The following is an 18,242-nucleotide window of genomic DNA, read 5'->3' as shown; positions in this document are numbered from 1 at the left end:
CAATTGATTCGCAATACAAACTATCTTTTATGTATAATTTTGGATACGTTCTTTACCTATACCTTATGAATCAATTGAATTTATATTTTTGTTTGGTTGATACGGAGCTATTGACGAAACCGGACTAATCGAGGACTTTAAAATAGCAGTTTTCAAACTATGGGTAAGTTTAAATGACAGCTGTCACTTTCAATAAAAACGTCAAAAAATTGATATTATAAATGTGTTCATTTCTTTTAATTTTGTTCACTGAAAATATGGTTTGTTTTGACATTTTCAAAGCGGACTGTAGTGAATCATCATTTTTCGAAGCCGCACTTTGTATTGCTGTATTTGTATTAATTTTAGTTCAACTTATAATTGATTAATTAATTAATGCTTAATCTATTTTTCGTTAAAACAAAAACAACAATATTTATGTTATCACTTTACTCTAAATTTAAGTTAATTAAATTGTTTATTGCATGATAAATTGAAATACAGCAGTAATTTGCTATCGCTTTAGATTTAATAAAGAATATAATGTGACGGTTGTTGAGAGAATCTTGTGTAATGTGATGAAATATGTGACACAGTTTATGGATCTTTATGTTGTGATTCAATAAAAAGGTCAGAGAAGACGCTGTTTCCTGAATAATATGCAATAAATGTTAGTTCGCGCTATTAAAGTTATCAACAATTACTCATTCTGTTTATGATCTAGTATTAATTAAAGAAAAATAATTATATGAAATCAGGTCGAATGCATAAAAAAATGCCCCGACTTACGAACTAGTTTCGTTCCAAAGGGTTGTTCGTAAGTCGGAAGAATTTTAAAAATAAACTTATCTTACCATATTTTATAATAGTTTTTACTTTTATATCTGTTAAATTACTGACTGCATAAATTTGAAAAAATAGATTAAAATGAACAAAATACTTACAAATACTTTTCAATCTTCCAAAATATTATATTTTATTAAAGAAATTATCAATTTTTGTTTGGTCAGTTTATTTTTTTATCGTAAGTCCGGAAGTTCGTAAGTCGGGAGTTTGTAAATCGGTGGATTTATTAGTTTACTTTCAATTTATTTATTGTAGAAAATGTTCAAGAAAATAAGTTAAAGTCGTATATTTCCTGAATAACATGCAAAACAACAATTAGTCATCCTATTTTTGAAATCGTATCAATTGAAACTATTTATGTTCAATGAGAAATAACATTTATGTTATGAACGTGTTGTAAATATATAAATAAAATATAATTTTTTTATGAGATACTGATGTTGTCAATTATTATTGAACATTTCAGTACAATTGGATCAGTTTTTAAGAGTTTTTTCTTCAAAAGATTGGAAATTCGCAAGAAGAATTGATGTTTACAAATAAGGTAAGTATTGCTACAATTAGACAAGTATTTAAGAGATTTGACTCAAAATCGAAGATGTTTTATAAGAAGCAAAATATCGTTTTCATTATTTACAATTTATGACTATTTGCTATTAAAAATTTGTTACAATTGGACTAGTTTTTAAGTGTGTCCAAAGAAAACAAGTATATATGAAATTAATGAAAAACTAAGAAATTAGACTAAAAATAAGAAAATATTAAATTATTCATTTTATTTCAGTTGGATTAGTTTTAAGAAGAATAAAAAAATATTAAAAGTTTTACTAAAATTTGATTAAGAGATTTTACTTAATATTAGAGATAATTTAGAAGAATCTTGATATTGTTTTCTTCATTTACTAATTATAAGTTATTATTATAAAAAAAGTTAATAAATTACAGTTCTTAAATGATTAGGCTACAAAATTGGTTTAAGAAAGAAACAAAAAAAAGGTAATGTGCATTGTAAAAGATGTGCGATGTGATGAAAGTTTAGTATGCTGTAGTCTTTCTTCTCAGTTCTTTTGCGGCACACCAGAAGAGGTTGTTTATCTCGAGCATTCATCGCGCACGCAGTTTACACGTAGGGAACATTTCATTCGCGCGCATTTCGTTCCGCACTTGATCCCTGACCTCCATGAAATATGCATACAGGAAACCATGGTTTAATCAGGGTCCAATGGAGTTTGCCGTTAACTCGAATTACAACATTACTCTACTATAAGTTTCGTTTCATTAAACAATTCATCGATTATAAAACAACAGTTTTTGTTGATTCGTTTTATTCCACTTGGCTGCATCGAAAATTTACAAATATAAACTGGATTGATGATAATTTCGAGCGAGAAATTGGCAATTAAATTTCTTCTTCATCTTCGATTCCCCTTCGGCATCGTCGACCCGTTTTTTGAATTATCTCTTTAGAAAGTACAAAATTGTCTTCGCAATTCGAAAACAACATTTTTTTTTGTTGCTTCTTCTTGTATTTGCTGTGTTGCTCCTATCCTTTGATCCGCTACTTTCAATTAGGCTTCTGTGCGTCCGTAATCCAAGATTTACCACTAGAAGACTTTTCATCTCTTTCGAAGTCTCGAAATGCAATTAATTGCTTTCGTTCGGTCGATCCTGCATTGTTGTTTCGGTTGCTGCGGTTTTATACTCGGTATGCCAAGTGGGTTAAGGCTTCTCCCGTCGAGATTTATGCACTAAACGGATTGCTGTGTTCTTCTTTACTCGTTCTCTTTTTTTCTGCCTTTTGCGGGAATCCGCAATTTATTTGCGGTCGAAAATCACGAAACCTCCAATTGTAAATATAGAATCGTGGAATTATGTACAATTGAATTGGAATAATACATTTCGAGCACTCATTTACCACACATTCAATATAAATCAATTTACTTGCTGTAATTTAAAATTAATCTTTAGAATTAGTTTCAAATAAAATGTTACAATTTGTAATGAAGTAAATAATCAAAAACGTTGTTAAATTTTAACGAAAATTCAATCAACTTATCAAAATATTTCCTTGTTCTAAATGATATAATTAATTAATCTTTATAATTATTTTCAAATAAAATATTACAATTTTTAGTGAAGTAAATCATCAAAAACGTAGTTAAATTTATATATAATAATAATTAGCAAATTGAAATATAATTAATTAATGTTTATAATTAATTTCAAAGAAAATATTACAATTTTTATGATATAATTAGTTTTTGATGAATCAACGTTTTTTAATTTAAAAAAAAAACATCAAAAACGTTGTTAATTTTGTTATAATTAGCTAACATACCTTAACGAAATTTCGAAAAATCTTTAATTTTTTTAACAAAACAACAATGAATTGAAGAAAAACTGTAACATATAATACTATCATTGATAATATAATTAGTTAATAAAATCTTAATTATAATTATTTATACGAAAATTTCATGCAATTTTACATTAATTATCAAATAAAAAATAAGTGAAAGCATTGATTTGAAATAAACCAGAAACTTTTAATTCTTATACTTATCGAAATATTTCCTTGATTTAAATGAAACATAATTAATTAATCTTTATAATTAGTTTCAAATAAAATGTTAAAGTTTTCAATTATCTAAATCATCAAAAACGTTGTTAATTTTTTTATAATAATAATTAGCTAATATTTATTTAACTTCTCAAAAATCCAATCAACTTAAAACAATATGGCTCGAAATAATTTCTTGTTTTAATTGAAATATAATTAATTAATGTTTATAATATATTTCAAATAAAATATTACAATTTTTTTGGAAATAATTAGTTTTCGATTAATCAACGTTTTTTAATTTAAAATCATCAAGAACGTTGTTAATGTTGTTATAATTAGCTAACATATCTTAACAAAAATTCGTAAAATCTTTAATTTTTTTAACAAAACAATAATGAATTGGAGAAAAACTGTAACATATAATACTATCATTGATAAAATAATTAGTTAACAAATCTTAATTATAATTATTTCTACGAAAATTTTATTAAATTATAAATTAATTATCAAATAAAAATAATGAATGAATAATGAAGAAGTAAATGCAATGATTTGTAATAAACCAGAAGCCTTTAATTCTTTTTCTATACAATTGTATAAAGGTTTCTGCAAGTTTAATGAAAAAAAAGTTCACTGGTTAAATTTTTCTATGAAACATTAACGTTGAAATTTAAATGAAATTTGATCGAAATTTTAGTAATCATCAACATTAAAATTCCAAACTGTCCTATAGTGAATTCGGACTGATTGAAATCGAAATATACGAGGTATTGTTGTGTATATATAAAATTCTTTTAGTTGTAGTTTGTTTAGATTATGAAAGTACATGCTATAATTTCTTTGATTATCTAAAAACGTAATTGATTGATAGGAAATTCGTACATAGACTAGAATTAGTTTAAATTAAACTATATTTTATCTATATATAACGTGAATGATATATTTTCAATAATTTTAACTAAGTTAGTTTTCACTAAGTCTAAGATTGACTCATTCTGTTCAAATCATGACTCAAGAAATAATTAAAAAAACTGCATTAAGCATTATTTATTGTTATTTAAGATAAAAGAGAAAATTGTTATAGGTTTTTACTGATAATACAAAGTTTAATATAAATTGAAAATAAAATGAAAATTTAGAATTTGAACTTTGTCTCCTTCTAGAGAATTAAAATTTTCTAGAATGTTGCAAGTTTAATTAAAAAAAATTTACTGATTATTTTTTTCTATGAAACACTAACATTAATAAAATTGAATTGTTTTTAAATTACAAATATTATGAATTAAATGAATTAAAATTATCTATGATTATATGAAATTTGATCGAAATTTTAGTAAACATCAAGATTAAAATTTCAATTAGTTTAAATTAAACTATATTTTTATTTATATAAAACGTGAATGATATATTTTTAATAAATTTTAACATCAGATAAAAACTAAGTCTAAGATTAACTCATAAGAATAAGAACTTTCTCTCCTTCTAGAGAATTAAAAGTTTTTAGAATGTTGCAAGTTTAATTAAAACAAAGTTCACTGATTAACTTTTTCTATGAAACACTAACATTCATAAAATTTAATAGTTTTTAAATTACAAATATTATGAATTTTAAAATTATCTACGATTAAATTTATTTAATTGAAATTTTACAAAACATCAAGATTATTTTTTTTTGGAAATCATTGTGTGTGTATTGTAATATGTACGTTGCAGGTTGTTGTACCAGAATCAGTATGCAGACGACGATGTCGTGTGTCGTCTGCTGTGTACAAAGCAGATGCAATTATTTTTCATGTGCTGTTTTCACCTCTTCCTTCTATCATTTATCGTCGTCGTCGTTGTTGTTGTTATTATTGTCGTCGTCAACTGCTTGCGCTTTTCCATAGAGTATCGCAGACGCAAACGAATAGTCTCAATTTCTTTTTATAACATTGTGTGTAATAACTGTTAATTCGGTGGCTCGGTGTGGTCCGAATTGTTGGCAACAGACAAACAAGAGGAGAAACATCGTAACAGATTGTACCGGACCACCCATTTAACATCGCCGGTCACTCGTGTGATTAATGCAAGTGACCGGTCGGAACGAAACGAAAATTACCAACGCATCTGATGATTTATATTTTTACTTAAAAATACTTTTTATTCTATCGGAATCTTATTCAACTCAAAAAAAAACAAACAAACTTTAATACAGTTTTACCTCGCATAGTGCGGGTAATTGGACTGCGTGAAACAGCAGATTTGACTAATTTTTAGAAATTATTTTTTATTTTGCTGATATAAATTTAGTTTATTTTGAAATAAACAAATGTATGCAAAGTAAATGTACAACAATACGAATTGTAAAAGATGATTGATTATATTTAAATTAAAGTACAATTGTAAAAAAAAATCGTTAAAAAATCTTAATTTTTACTCAATTTTTAATAAATTTAATTATAATATTGCGGATTAGTAAAACCCTAACTTTCAATAAATAATATCATTCATAATTATGAATTCTCTTCCAAAGTAAAAACACAAGATTGAAAATTGATTTATTAACAAATATTATTTGTAATTAATTACATAAAAGTAATTAATGAATACAATTATAACATCAGGGTATTAGTCGCCCTGATGTTATAATTGTATTCATTCATTCATTGGTCAAGCCAGGCCCTTTGTGAGGGGTCTATATCGCAATCCCGACAACCGAAAGACCGTCTATTCAAATCCCGACGTTTGAAACCCGACTGTATCGAAATCCCGACTACCATAATCCCGACAATCAAAATCCCGACTATATCAAAATCCCAACTAACATAAAAATGTTATTGTAGAAATTTATAATAATAAAAGACACTGTCGTGATTTCGATATAGTCGGGATTTTGACAATTTTTGAATTAGTGACAACAATTTTGTTTTGCCTTTTTTTGGACATTTTATACCGTTGTTTGTATACATACAAATGTTCAAAAAAGACAAAAGTTATACTTAATATTATTATTGATTATTTTCACTTAAATCCAAAATACATTAATTTACATAATAAAAGTAAGTCAGACAGTTTCTCCTTTAATATATTTAACGAGATTTGAATTTAATTGGACCTGTCTTAAGTCAATATCTTCATTAGCATTTCTTCTTAGGTTTATTTTTATTTTTTATTTGGGAAAGTTTTCCTTATCACTTAACATCTGCGCGACTATAAAATTATAGTATATAGTCCATATGTGTATATATTTTTATGTTTAAACCATCTTTCACTTTTAAACATTTTGAATAATTTAATTTAAACATATATAAATCCATAAATTCAATGTTAATTATATTGGTGCAATCATATGTATAAATTAAAATATTTATAAAAAAAAGTACAGTTTTTTTTTTCTTGAGTGAAAACCGTATGAGGAAGATATTAATAAGTAAAAGTCGAATGTTTATATGTATACATTTTATTTGGTTTTTCTTTAGTTAAATATTTAATATGTGTTTAATTTCATTAGAAATCTATTCTAAAATGAATATAAATATGATAAAATCCTAATTAATTTAGTAAAAACTTTCACTTCAGGAAGATTCTTCATTAGTGAAATAATTAAATAAACACTTAGTTTTATAAACAAACGTATTTTTTTGTAGTATCTATTAAATTATAATTTTAACATAAATTTAAAAAACTGCATTTAAATATATTGCATTAATCCGTATGTACCACAAACGGGTCAGAATGATCCACTGGATATTTGATTTCATTCTTATTGTATTGTAATTTAATTGTGGGGATTGCCTTGTAGCTATTCTAGTATTTTAAAGTGTACTTTTTAGTAAGAGCAAAGTAGTTGAGGCAAGAGGTGCTTTATATAATGTAGAGCAGTGATTCCCCCCAGGGGGCGTAAAATCTTTTGGGGCTCGCAAAAAAATAATTACATATCAATCTTGATTGTTTTTCTACATATACCCATTCTTCGGGGGGTCGCAGAAACTTTTTGTGTCCAAAAGGAGGTCGCGGACCAAAAAGTTTGAGAATCACTGATGTAGAGTGTATTTCGGGTTAAAGTGACCCGTTTATGGTCTATTAAAAATAAACAAACAATTAAATATAAATTTTATTTTCTACAATTAGTTAAAAGGAGTTAGTACGAGCGAAGTAGTCGAAGCGAGTGATACTTATTATATTGTAGAGTGTATTTCGGGTCAAAGTGACCCGTCTATGGTAAATAAGTTCTTGAAATATCATCAATATTTTAATTTCAAGAGCGACAACAAAACAGTAACGTTTTGTGACATATGCAAAAGAAAAATTTGTTACGCCTGTTAAAAAAACAATTGCCTAGACTGTGTTAAATTATGATAAATTCATTAAATAATAAGAATTTATCTGTTGTAAAAGTCAATATTTTTTTTTAATAAACAGGTCATTTTGACCTATAAGTGGTACTTGTGTTTTTATTTGTCTGTAGTTACGTGTTAATTAATAAGCACTTAGATTTCTAATATGAAAATAAAAATTGAAAAAAATCTTACATTAATTCAGTAAAATTGATATATTTTTATTTTAAGCTGTTTCTTCTTTCATTAGATAATTAACAAGCATTGATTTATTAATCAATATATTTTAATTCTATCTATTAATAACATCTAATACGAACATAAATATAATAATGAAAATTGTAATTTGAAAGTGAATTCATCAATTAATTAAATGAATAATAATGAAGCGAGATGAAAGCGTCGGTCAATTAAATCACGTTTCTCTTTCGTTTTTGCATTTATATGTGTAGCATTAAGGCGATTTCGTGATTCGCGGTACGATTTTCGTCCCTCCGGCATGTGCAATTACCGAGAGCCGTGCAATTAATGATCCAAGGAATTTCCACGTCTCCTTCCTACAGACATACAAGAACTCACAAAGTTTGGTTTCCTCTTTTTCCGCGTGCGGAGGAGGGAAAACGAGCAAATTTATATACAAGCCGCACGATTTATATCGAACCTTCGGGCCACCTAAGCTCACAAATCAACTAAAGTCGATGCTTTATTAACAGCCTTATCCTACTCGCAACCATTTATTAATTGCATTTATCCACGTTTACAAAGTCTATAATTTTCGCCTCAATTATTGCGTTTTCTCTGTCAAATAGATGATGATGATTGAGAAGTAGTCGGAAGTGGATCACACAGATCGCGTGCTTTCTCACTCAATTAACACATTTTTTATGTATTCCTTATTACATTTTTTATTATATTTTCGAAATAATTGATCTAATTTTATATCCAAATTTTTATATAAAATATCAAAAAAAAAAAACACACAAAATGCAATCAAACTAAATATAAATTAGTTAAAATTAAACAATTATAATATTTCATTCAATTAAAATGCTTTATTTTTCTTTATATTTATTTACAATTTATTTGATCAGAACATTCAGTAAAATAATACGAAATTAACATTGAATTAACAAATTCTCTATTAAAGTTTAAAATTTGAACCTACGCCGACGATGTCGTGGTCCTGTTCACCAACGAGGATTATGTTGTTGCAGTGCGTGGACTCCAGAGTCATCTCAACGCGTACCAGAAGTGGCGCATCAAGGTCAATGAGAGCAAATCCAGTCATGTCACTTTCACCCTTAGAAAGGAAATCTGCCTCCCGGTCACACTGAACAGCAAAATAATCCCGCAAGCCGACGATGCCAAATAATTGGGTTTGTTCTTGGATCGCCGACTCACGTGGAAGAAGCACGTCGCAACGAAAAGGAAGCAACTGGGCATCAAGTTCGCGAAGTTGTACTGGCTGATCGGCAGAAGATCACAGCTATTCCTCGAAAATAAACTACTTATATACAAGACAGTGCTGAAACCAGAGTGGACGTAGGGCATCCAGCTTTGGTGAACAGCCAGCAATTCGAACATAGAGATCTTGCAAAGCTTCCAGTCCAAGAACCTGTGCACCCTGGTGCAAGCCCGCTGGTACTTCACGAACGACAATATATACAATGACCTCCATATGATCACTGAAAAGAGTGAAATCCCTAAGTTCAGTGCTTGTTACCAGAACAGACTTTAAAACCATCCCAACAGTCTCGCGTTATCCCTGCTAGATAACAGTGACCCCCACAGACTAAAGAGACACAAAACCCTCGACCTCCCCTTTAGAATCTAAAGTTCGTTTTATTCGTGCATTACAGTGAATATATTTAAGTTATTATGTAGTGTCCTCAAAATTATTTTTTATTTGGGTTGTTTTGTATTAATGTGATAATAATTTTTAGTTAAATTTGAGTTTGTTTATTGGAAAATTTCCAATCGGAAATAATTCAGCTCACTACTGTATTTCGTTTTTCTGTTTTTATTTTTTTGTCTTATGGCCAAAACACATCCTACTTATTGTCTAAATAGACAGCTTGTGAATAAGAAAAAAAGTTTAAAATGTACAAAAACAATCAAATCATTTACAATTTAATTTATCATTGAATCATTATATTTTTAGTAAGAACCTATACAAATTTCCTCTATCATCTTAAATAACAATGAAAAATTTATTAAGTAGACTTTTTAATAATTTCTTAAGTCTTAATTTGTACCATAAATATAATTGAGCCAATCTTAGACTTAGTTTTTATCTGATTTTAAAATTATTGCAAATGTATTGTTCACATTATAGAGAAAATATAGCTTAATTTAAACTAATTTTAGTTTAAGTACGAATTTCTTATCAATTATGTACGTTTTTAGATAATCAAAGAAATTATAATGTAAAATACACATTATAATTTCGTTGATTATCTAATGTAAACAATTATTATCTAAGTATAAAAACTGTTTATATATATATACAACAATGCCTCGTATATTCCGGATTTGATCAGTCCGGATTCACTATAGAACAGTTTGAAATTTTAAAAACAAAGTAAATTCTATATAAAAAAAAAACTAAAAATAGATTATTTATTACTTTGAATGTATTTATTTCATCGATTAGTCTGGTTTCAAAGAGATTAACCGGACTATTCGAGGTATTGAGTATTTGCGAGGTACGTTTTTAGATAATCAATGTAATTACGATATAAAATACACATTACAATTTCTTTGATTATCTAATGTAAACAAATATTATCTAAGTATAAAAACTGTTTATATATATATATATATACAACAATGCCTCGTATATTCCGGCTTCGATTAGTCGATTATTCATTACTTTGAATGTATTTAATTCATCGATTAGTACGGTTTAAAAGAGATTAACAGGACTATGCGAGTCATTGATTATTTGCGAGGTACGTTTTTAGATAATCAAGATAATTATAATATAAAATACACATTACAATTTCTTTGATTATCTAATATAAACAAATATTTGTTATACAATGCCTCGTATATTCCGGCTTCGATCAATCCGGATTCACTATAGAACAGTTAGAAATTTTCAAAACAAAGTTAATTTTATATGAATAAAAATTAAAAATAGATTATTTATTACTTTGAATGTATTTAGTTCATCGATTAGTCCGGTTTCACAGAGATTAACCGGACTATGCGAGGTATTATTGTTTTTTTTTTAATATATATATTTAGTGCTGGTATTTAGAACACAGGTATTAAACTAGTAAGTATTACGTGAGTAAGTGTGGAGCTATTCTTGGCAAGATTTTCGTTAAAAAAAGCACCATTAAACATAAAAAGACTGTTGCATCGCAGGATACAACTTAATAAACAAGTGGATAGTAATCCTCTATTTTCCAAAACAAAACAGAAAAGAGCAGTGTCCTTGACTTAGGTCTGCATTCACGATGCTGTGGACAGCGACTTTTATTTCTTTTGCGGCATCAAATTCTGAAGATATCCGCTTTTATTGCGTAACTTCTTTCTGCAAAGGCCGGTGGTTATATTCGGCCACGGATTGTCTATATTTAGGACGGAGTGTAGCCAAAGTGCTAATGTAGTACGAGCGGTCTAGGAGAGATGCCAGTTTTTTCCGATTCATGTTGACGTTTCTCCGTGCGTCCTAAAGTCAGCGCACACACAGATTCGATGGCGGAAATGCCCTCCAACAAAAAAAAAAGAAGTTCTTTTCTGCATAAAATGTATACGCATTCACTTTTTGATCGTCTCGATCGTCACGTTTTCCTCGTGTCCGTGAGCAACGAGCCAAGTTCCAAATCAAGTATAAAAAGATATGAAAATAGAGATTCGAAGCTTTGAATTTGCCAATTTCATTTACTGAATTACTTTTAAGACAAAGCGTGTCAAATTATATAATCTTTTAATAATGAAAAAAAAAAATACGTAAATCGAAATGGTCGTACGTCGAATTTTATACCAAAAAATAGTCATAAGTACATGTGCATCTAAATTACATGTCAATAGTATTATTTTATTAATTACTTAGGAAAAGTGTAAAACATTAACAAATTATTTCAATTCGTAAGTAGGAATGATTGTAAAATAGTATTATTTTATTAATTACATAAATTGCTGTATGATCTCTTAATTGAAAAACTTATTGTAAACTCAAATACTATGGAAACGACGCAATTCGAAATGGTCGTAAATCGAATATTATATAATAAAATAGACATGTGCATGAAAATGAAATGACAATAGTATTATTTTATTAATTACATAAGAAAAATGTATAAAATTGACACATTTCTTCATTTCCAAAGTAGAAATAATCGTTAGTTGAAAAGTTACTGAATAATATCTTAATTGAATTAGAAAGCAATAATTATAAACACAATTACAATGGAAACGACGTAAGTCGAAATGGTCTTAATTCGAATATTATATAAAAAATAGACTTAAGTACATGTGCATCAAAATTAAATAAAAATGGTATTATTTTATTAAATACATCACAAAACTGTAAAAAATGATGTAATTTTTTCACTTCGTACGTAGAAACGATCTTAAGTCAAGAAGTTACTGTATAATATTTTCATTGGATTTATAAAACTAACTGTAAACTCAAATACAATGGAAACAACGTAAGTCGAAATGGTCGTAAGTCGAATTATATAAAAATCAAATTAAATGAGTATTATTTTATTAATTACATAAAAACTGTAAAAATGGATTCATTTTTTGTAAGTAGAAATGTTCACAAGTAGAAATGAGAAATTGAAAAATTTTCTGTAGACTCAAATACTATGGAAATGCAATAAATAAACAAGTAAATAATATTATTTATTAAATTCATATATACATTTCTAATATTTAAACTTTTTATTATTCTAGAAACAAAAAAATGTATCGAAGTGAAGTTCAGAAAGAAAAGTGGGTTAATTAAATTGATTAATAATTGCACGAAAGTAAACGAGGACTTAAAAAAACAACAAGAGGAATGATCGATTTCCTATAATAAATAATTGAATCGATTTGCACACGTGGGTAGAGGATGTATTGAGCTGTTGTCGTGTTCGCATGTCAGTTAGATGAGGTGGAGAGGGCGTGCATTATAAATGGGAAGGGCGGACATGTCGCTGATCTATCCATATTCATAGACACCTCGGATGGGACTTCGGGAGTGGAAAGTAAATAAGTTATAAAGACGTATAATTATTACACATTAATCCCATTTATTTCGTAAATATCTGATTCGAAATGCGTCTGTATGTGTATAGAGCGAGTGCATGTGATGTTTGTTAATCGATAGTATTTATTATTTAGCTTTTTGATTCGTTTCCCACGTCATTTCGTTTATTACCAATAGTAATAATAATATTAATAGCAATTTTATCTGACTCATTATTAGCCTTTCATTGCTGTTTCGTTGTAAAGCGAATTATCGATGTTAATTAGCCCGCACGTTATACTTTCACCAATTCAATGACAATTTATCTCTCTTTTACTTCAATGTAAACAAATTGATGTTTATGAAAACACCAAAAAAAGCAATTTCCAAGTAATTAATTACTTGTACTAAAAATTATACTCTTATTTTTTTTCTATTTCATAAACTCCATATTACAATTTGACATACATTCATTCATTACTTTTTATTCAGCTAGTTTTTACATATTGGAATATTCACGTAACATAAATTATAATGTTTATTTGCCATGGATATACAATTAGTTCTCACGACGTGACTCGAAATGGTCGTAAGTCGAATTTTATACCAATAAAATAGACATAAGAACATGTGCATCTAAGTTACATGTCAATTGTATACTTTTATTAAGTAGGAATGATCGCAAGTCGAAAAGTTGTTATAAGATTTGTAATATCAAATACTATGGAAACGACGTAAGTCAAAATGATCGTAAGTCGAATATTATATAATAAAAATAGACGTGCATCAAAATTACATATTAATAGTAGAATTTTATTATTTACATAACAAAAAAATGCAAAATATTAATACATATTTTCCTATTAACAATAATTATAATGTTTATCAGTTAAATTTATATTTTTTTTTTTCAATTATTAAACAAATATATGAAGAACATCATATTAAAACATATAAGACAAAAAACTCCGCTCTTATATAATATTTTATTCTTTGAATTTGTAATCTTTTTTTTATAATTTAAAATTAATCCATAAGAGGGAGTTAGTTTCAAATTAGTTGGTAACACTTACTGCGTTGCCATGGATATACAATTAGTTGTCATTAAGTTATTATCGGTAATTATTTATACCAAATTATGTTTAACTGTTTAATTTTTCAAAATTATCGAATTACTCAATCGCCTTTAGATATTGTGAATCGTGTGCAATTAAGGAAAACATCATCGGACACCACCAATTTAACCATATATGGGCAATTAACAGTGAGTAATTAACAAATTTAAAAAAGTTTTACATATACGTTGTTTACTAATTCGTTTGGTAATTATAGTTAAGACTTAATCAACAAATGGATGTCTTATCATTAAAATGTATAATTAAGAAAGTTTTGTAAATTTATTTTGTTGTTATGGTTAGGTGGAATTGTATTATTCTTGCGGATCTCGATGTTTTTTTTCTTAATTCTGCTTATATCAGCACTTTCCAAACCAGTTATAGAATATGTATGAAGAATTATTAGAAATAAAATTTACAAAACAATATTCTTATTTAAAGTTTCAGATTTATTATTTAACAAACAAAAAACTTTTAAAATAATGTTAAAGTGCACAATTTCGTTTTTTGTGGACAATTTGGACACGAAAAACGAATGAGATCTGCTGAGTCGAGTTTTCATAATCATATTAGGAGGTCATTTTTGGACAGTAGAGTAATTTTTATTGCATTTACTGATTTGTAGAAGAAAAGTTACTAAACAAAATAATATTTTCTCTTAATTCCATCTATATTGTGTGTTAATAGCATTCCGAAAGCTGTTAGCACGTACTTCTTTATTGGTTTTACATGAACTCTAAAACGAACATCATTCCAAGATATTTTTTAAAGGAAATGAAAGAGTTAAAGTAGATTTTTATAGATATCTGAAACTTGTATACTTATATACAGTAGAACTCACGTATAACGCCGTTAATACGTTAAGCGTTGTATGAAATCGTGTTATACAAATATCTTTCTCGTATAACACGAATTCCCGTATTTTGTTTTATTTCGCGTCATACTAGAATCTTTGTAAGAATTTCGATGTTTCGTCATAATTCCCTTAAGTTAAAAAGCTACAATTCGAGACAATAATTACAATTTTATTTTTATTAACTGAAAAGCAAAGTTATGAGCAAATTCTAAGCTTTTTGATAAATAAACTATGGTTTAGAAGAAAAGTTATAAAATAAAATTATATTTTCTTTTAATTTTTATCCATTTTGTGTGCTAATAGCAAAGAAACTCTAAAAACGAACATAATTCAACAATATTTTCTTAAAGGAAGAAGTGAAAGAGTTAACGCAGACTTTTATAGAAAGGATCAGAGAGATCCAAAGCTTGTACACTTCTATATATGGTTTAGTGATTTCGATGCTTTGTTATAGTTCATTAAAGTTAAACAGCCGCGTTTCGATGAAATATGTACTAGGTGTTGGTGTGTGTATGTATATGTATGTGCTTGTTCTTTTCGCCTACTTCTTCGGATACACGTTTATATACATAGCATTAAGCATTACTCGTCCATGGGTCGTGATTTTATAGGTTAAATGCAGAATGTGTGTTTCCGAGAGGACAAAAAGTTCGAAAATGGTAATATTAAAAATGCATACACAATACACAAAGCGACACAACGTAACGGTCCACGGACGTGATCCTATCGCCGTCAAAGTTACTACGAACTGGTCAAAACATACTTAACCCATTAAAAAAAGTACACGTGCACATAAACACACAATTGTTTCATCCGTCGAATAAACCTTATTACATTCACATCTTACCACCTAATAAAACATATACAATTCAATAATTCAATTTTATAAACGTCAGTTTTTGACATTTACATTTTAACTGTCAGATTTTATTAAATTAATGTGTAATTCAAAACGTCCGCCTACTTTTGTTATTTGATAAACTTTGAGAAAATATGTTACTCAATAAAAGTTTAATTTGTTTTGAAATCCTCGCATAGTACGGTTCATAGGATAATATCCCGGACTGTTTCAAACAGGACTAATCGAGAAAAAAATGAGAATAATGGAGAAAAATTGTCAAAAAATTAATTTGTGGACAAATTTTATAAACTTCAGTTTTTTTACGTTTAAATTTTATTTGTCAGATTTTGTTAAATTAATATGTAATACAAAACCTACATCTGTTTGTCGATAAAACGTATGTTACACAATAAATATTTGATTTGTTTTAAAATCCTCGTATAGTGCGGGTAATAGGACAATATGAGGATCAATCGAGAAACAAAATACATACAAAACTGTACAAAATGATATAATGGCAAAAATTGACAAAAAAATAAATTTGTGGACAAATTTTATAAACGTCAGTTTTTGACGTTTAAATTATAATTGTCAGATTTTCTTAAATTAATGTGTAATTCAAGACGTCCGCCTACTATTGTTTTTATTTTTTGATAAAAAAAAATAATAAATATTTTTTTATGTGTGTGGACAGAAGCAAAATAAATATAATAACAAGAACGAAGGATCGATTTATTTTCAGTTTGTTGACCTGGACAACATTTTTTCCTTCTGTTCGGGTTTAAATTTAAATAATGAAATCGCCGTATTTTTGTTTGGTACTTGAGCGAACCTTGGGGCTTATTTTTGGGTCGGGCTCGGTTAATTTTAGACGTTTTATCTTCTTCTATCAGAGAAAATACTCTCAAACCACACATCTTAAAGCCACATTTGAGAAAAAAAAAGAAAGTGTTATTTTGTAAATAAAAATCACAAAAATATTTCTATACACTTTCTACAATTAGATAATACGTAATTATTATAATTTGAATTAAGAAAAGAATAAAGTAATGAGAATTGTTTATATTGAATTAAAAAATTGGCGTGAAAAACTGACGCTCAGGCGAAATAACAAATATAAATAGCTTTATTTACGAATTCATTAGTGAACTTTATAAATATTTACTTTCGGCGGATGTGTTTATAAATTTATAAAAAAAATATGACGAACTAACGTCAAGTTGCGAAACAACGTCAAAAGGGCATTCATTGCTAGGTAATTGGATAATAATCCGGACTGTTTGAAACCGGATACAAAATACAAAACAAAATTGTGGACAAATTTTTAAGATATAATTTTTATTTTGTTCATTAAAAATTTAGTTTATTTTCAAATCGTAGTAAAGTGAAACCGTACTATGCGAAGTACTGTTGTATTTGTTTTAAAATTTTCAAACTGATCTATATATTGAATCCGTACTATGCGAAGTATTGCTCTGTAATAGGAAACAAATTTAACTAAACGTCAAGTTACAAAACAACGTCGAAAAGGCATTGCTTAGTATGGAATATCTTGCATAGTGCGGGTAATCACTACTATTCCAGTATGAAACCGGACTAATCGAGGAAACATTTATACAAAATAAACCACACAAAATGAGATAAAGTAAAAAATTGATACAAAATATTTTGTGGACAAATTTTATTTTGATTTTGATCAATCAAAATTTGGTTTGTTTTGATATTTTCAAACCGTACTATAGTGAATCCGCACTGATCGGAGCGGAACTATGCAAAGTATTGCTGTGCGTCAAATTATGTAATAAGAAACAACAACAAAAATTTGTGGACAAATTTTATTTTTATTTTGCTGAATGAAAATTTGGTTTATTTGAAATTTTCAAACCGTGAATCCGCACTAAATATAGCCGCACTATACGAGGTATTGCAGTATTCAAATTTTCAAACTGTTCTATATAGTGAATCCGTACTGATCGAAGCCGCACTATGCGAAGTATTGCTGTGCGTCAAAATCTGTAATAAAAAACAACAACAAAATGTATGGAGAAATTTTTTTTTTTTGCCAATTAAAATTGATTTATTTTGAAATTTTCAAACCGTATTATAGTGAATCCGCATTGATCGAAGCAGTACTATGTAAAGGATTGTTGTGCGTCAAAATATGTAATAAGAAACAACAACAAAAATGTGTGGACAATTTTTTTTTATTTTGCTGAATCAAAATTTAGTTTATTTGAAATTTTCAAACCATGAATCCGCACTAAATATAGCCGCACTATACGAGGTATTGCAGTATTAAAATTTTCAAACTGTTCTATATAGTGAATCCGTACTGATCGAAGCCGCACTATGCGAAGTATTGCTGTGCGTCAAAATCTGTAATAAGAAACAACAACAAAATGTATGGAGAATTTTTTTTTTTGCTCAATTAAAATTGATTTATTTTGAAATTTTCAAACCGTATTATAGTGAATCCGCACTGATCGAAGCAGTACTATGTAAAGAATTGTTGTGCGTCAAAATATGTAATAAGAAACA

General features: G+C 27.7%; 1 protein-coding gene across 1 annotated transcript in view; it reads left to right on the top strand.

Moving 5' to 3' along the window:
* The first annotated feature begins 12,375 nt into the window (after positions 1-12,375).
* The window catches only part of LOC108557624, a 49,184-nt gene continuing 43,317 nt past the window's right edge, over positions 12,376-18,242 (top strand). Inside the window, exon 1 of the mRNA XM_017914219.1 lies at positions 12,376-12,381. Within this exon, the coding sequence (XP_017769708.1) occupies positions 12,376-12,381 (6 nt within the window). The remainder of the gene's footprint in view (positions 12,382-18,242) is intronic.

Source organism: Nicrophorus vespilloides, unplaced genomic scaffold (genome assembly GCF_001412225.1).
Source record: "Nicrophorus vespilloides isolate i.1.1-1 unplaced genomic scaffold, Nicve_v1.0, whole genome shotgun sequence".
NCBI classification, from domain to species: domain Eukaryota; kingdom Metazoa; phylum Arthropoda; class Insecta; order Coleoptera; family Silphidae; genus Nicrophorus; species Nicrophorus vespilloides.
Note: the sequence above shows the minus strand (reverse complement) of the source record. Positions and strands in the feature narration are given on the sequence as shown.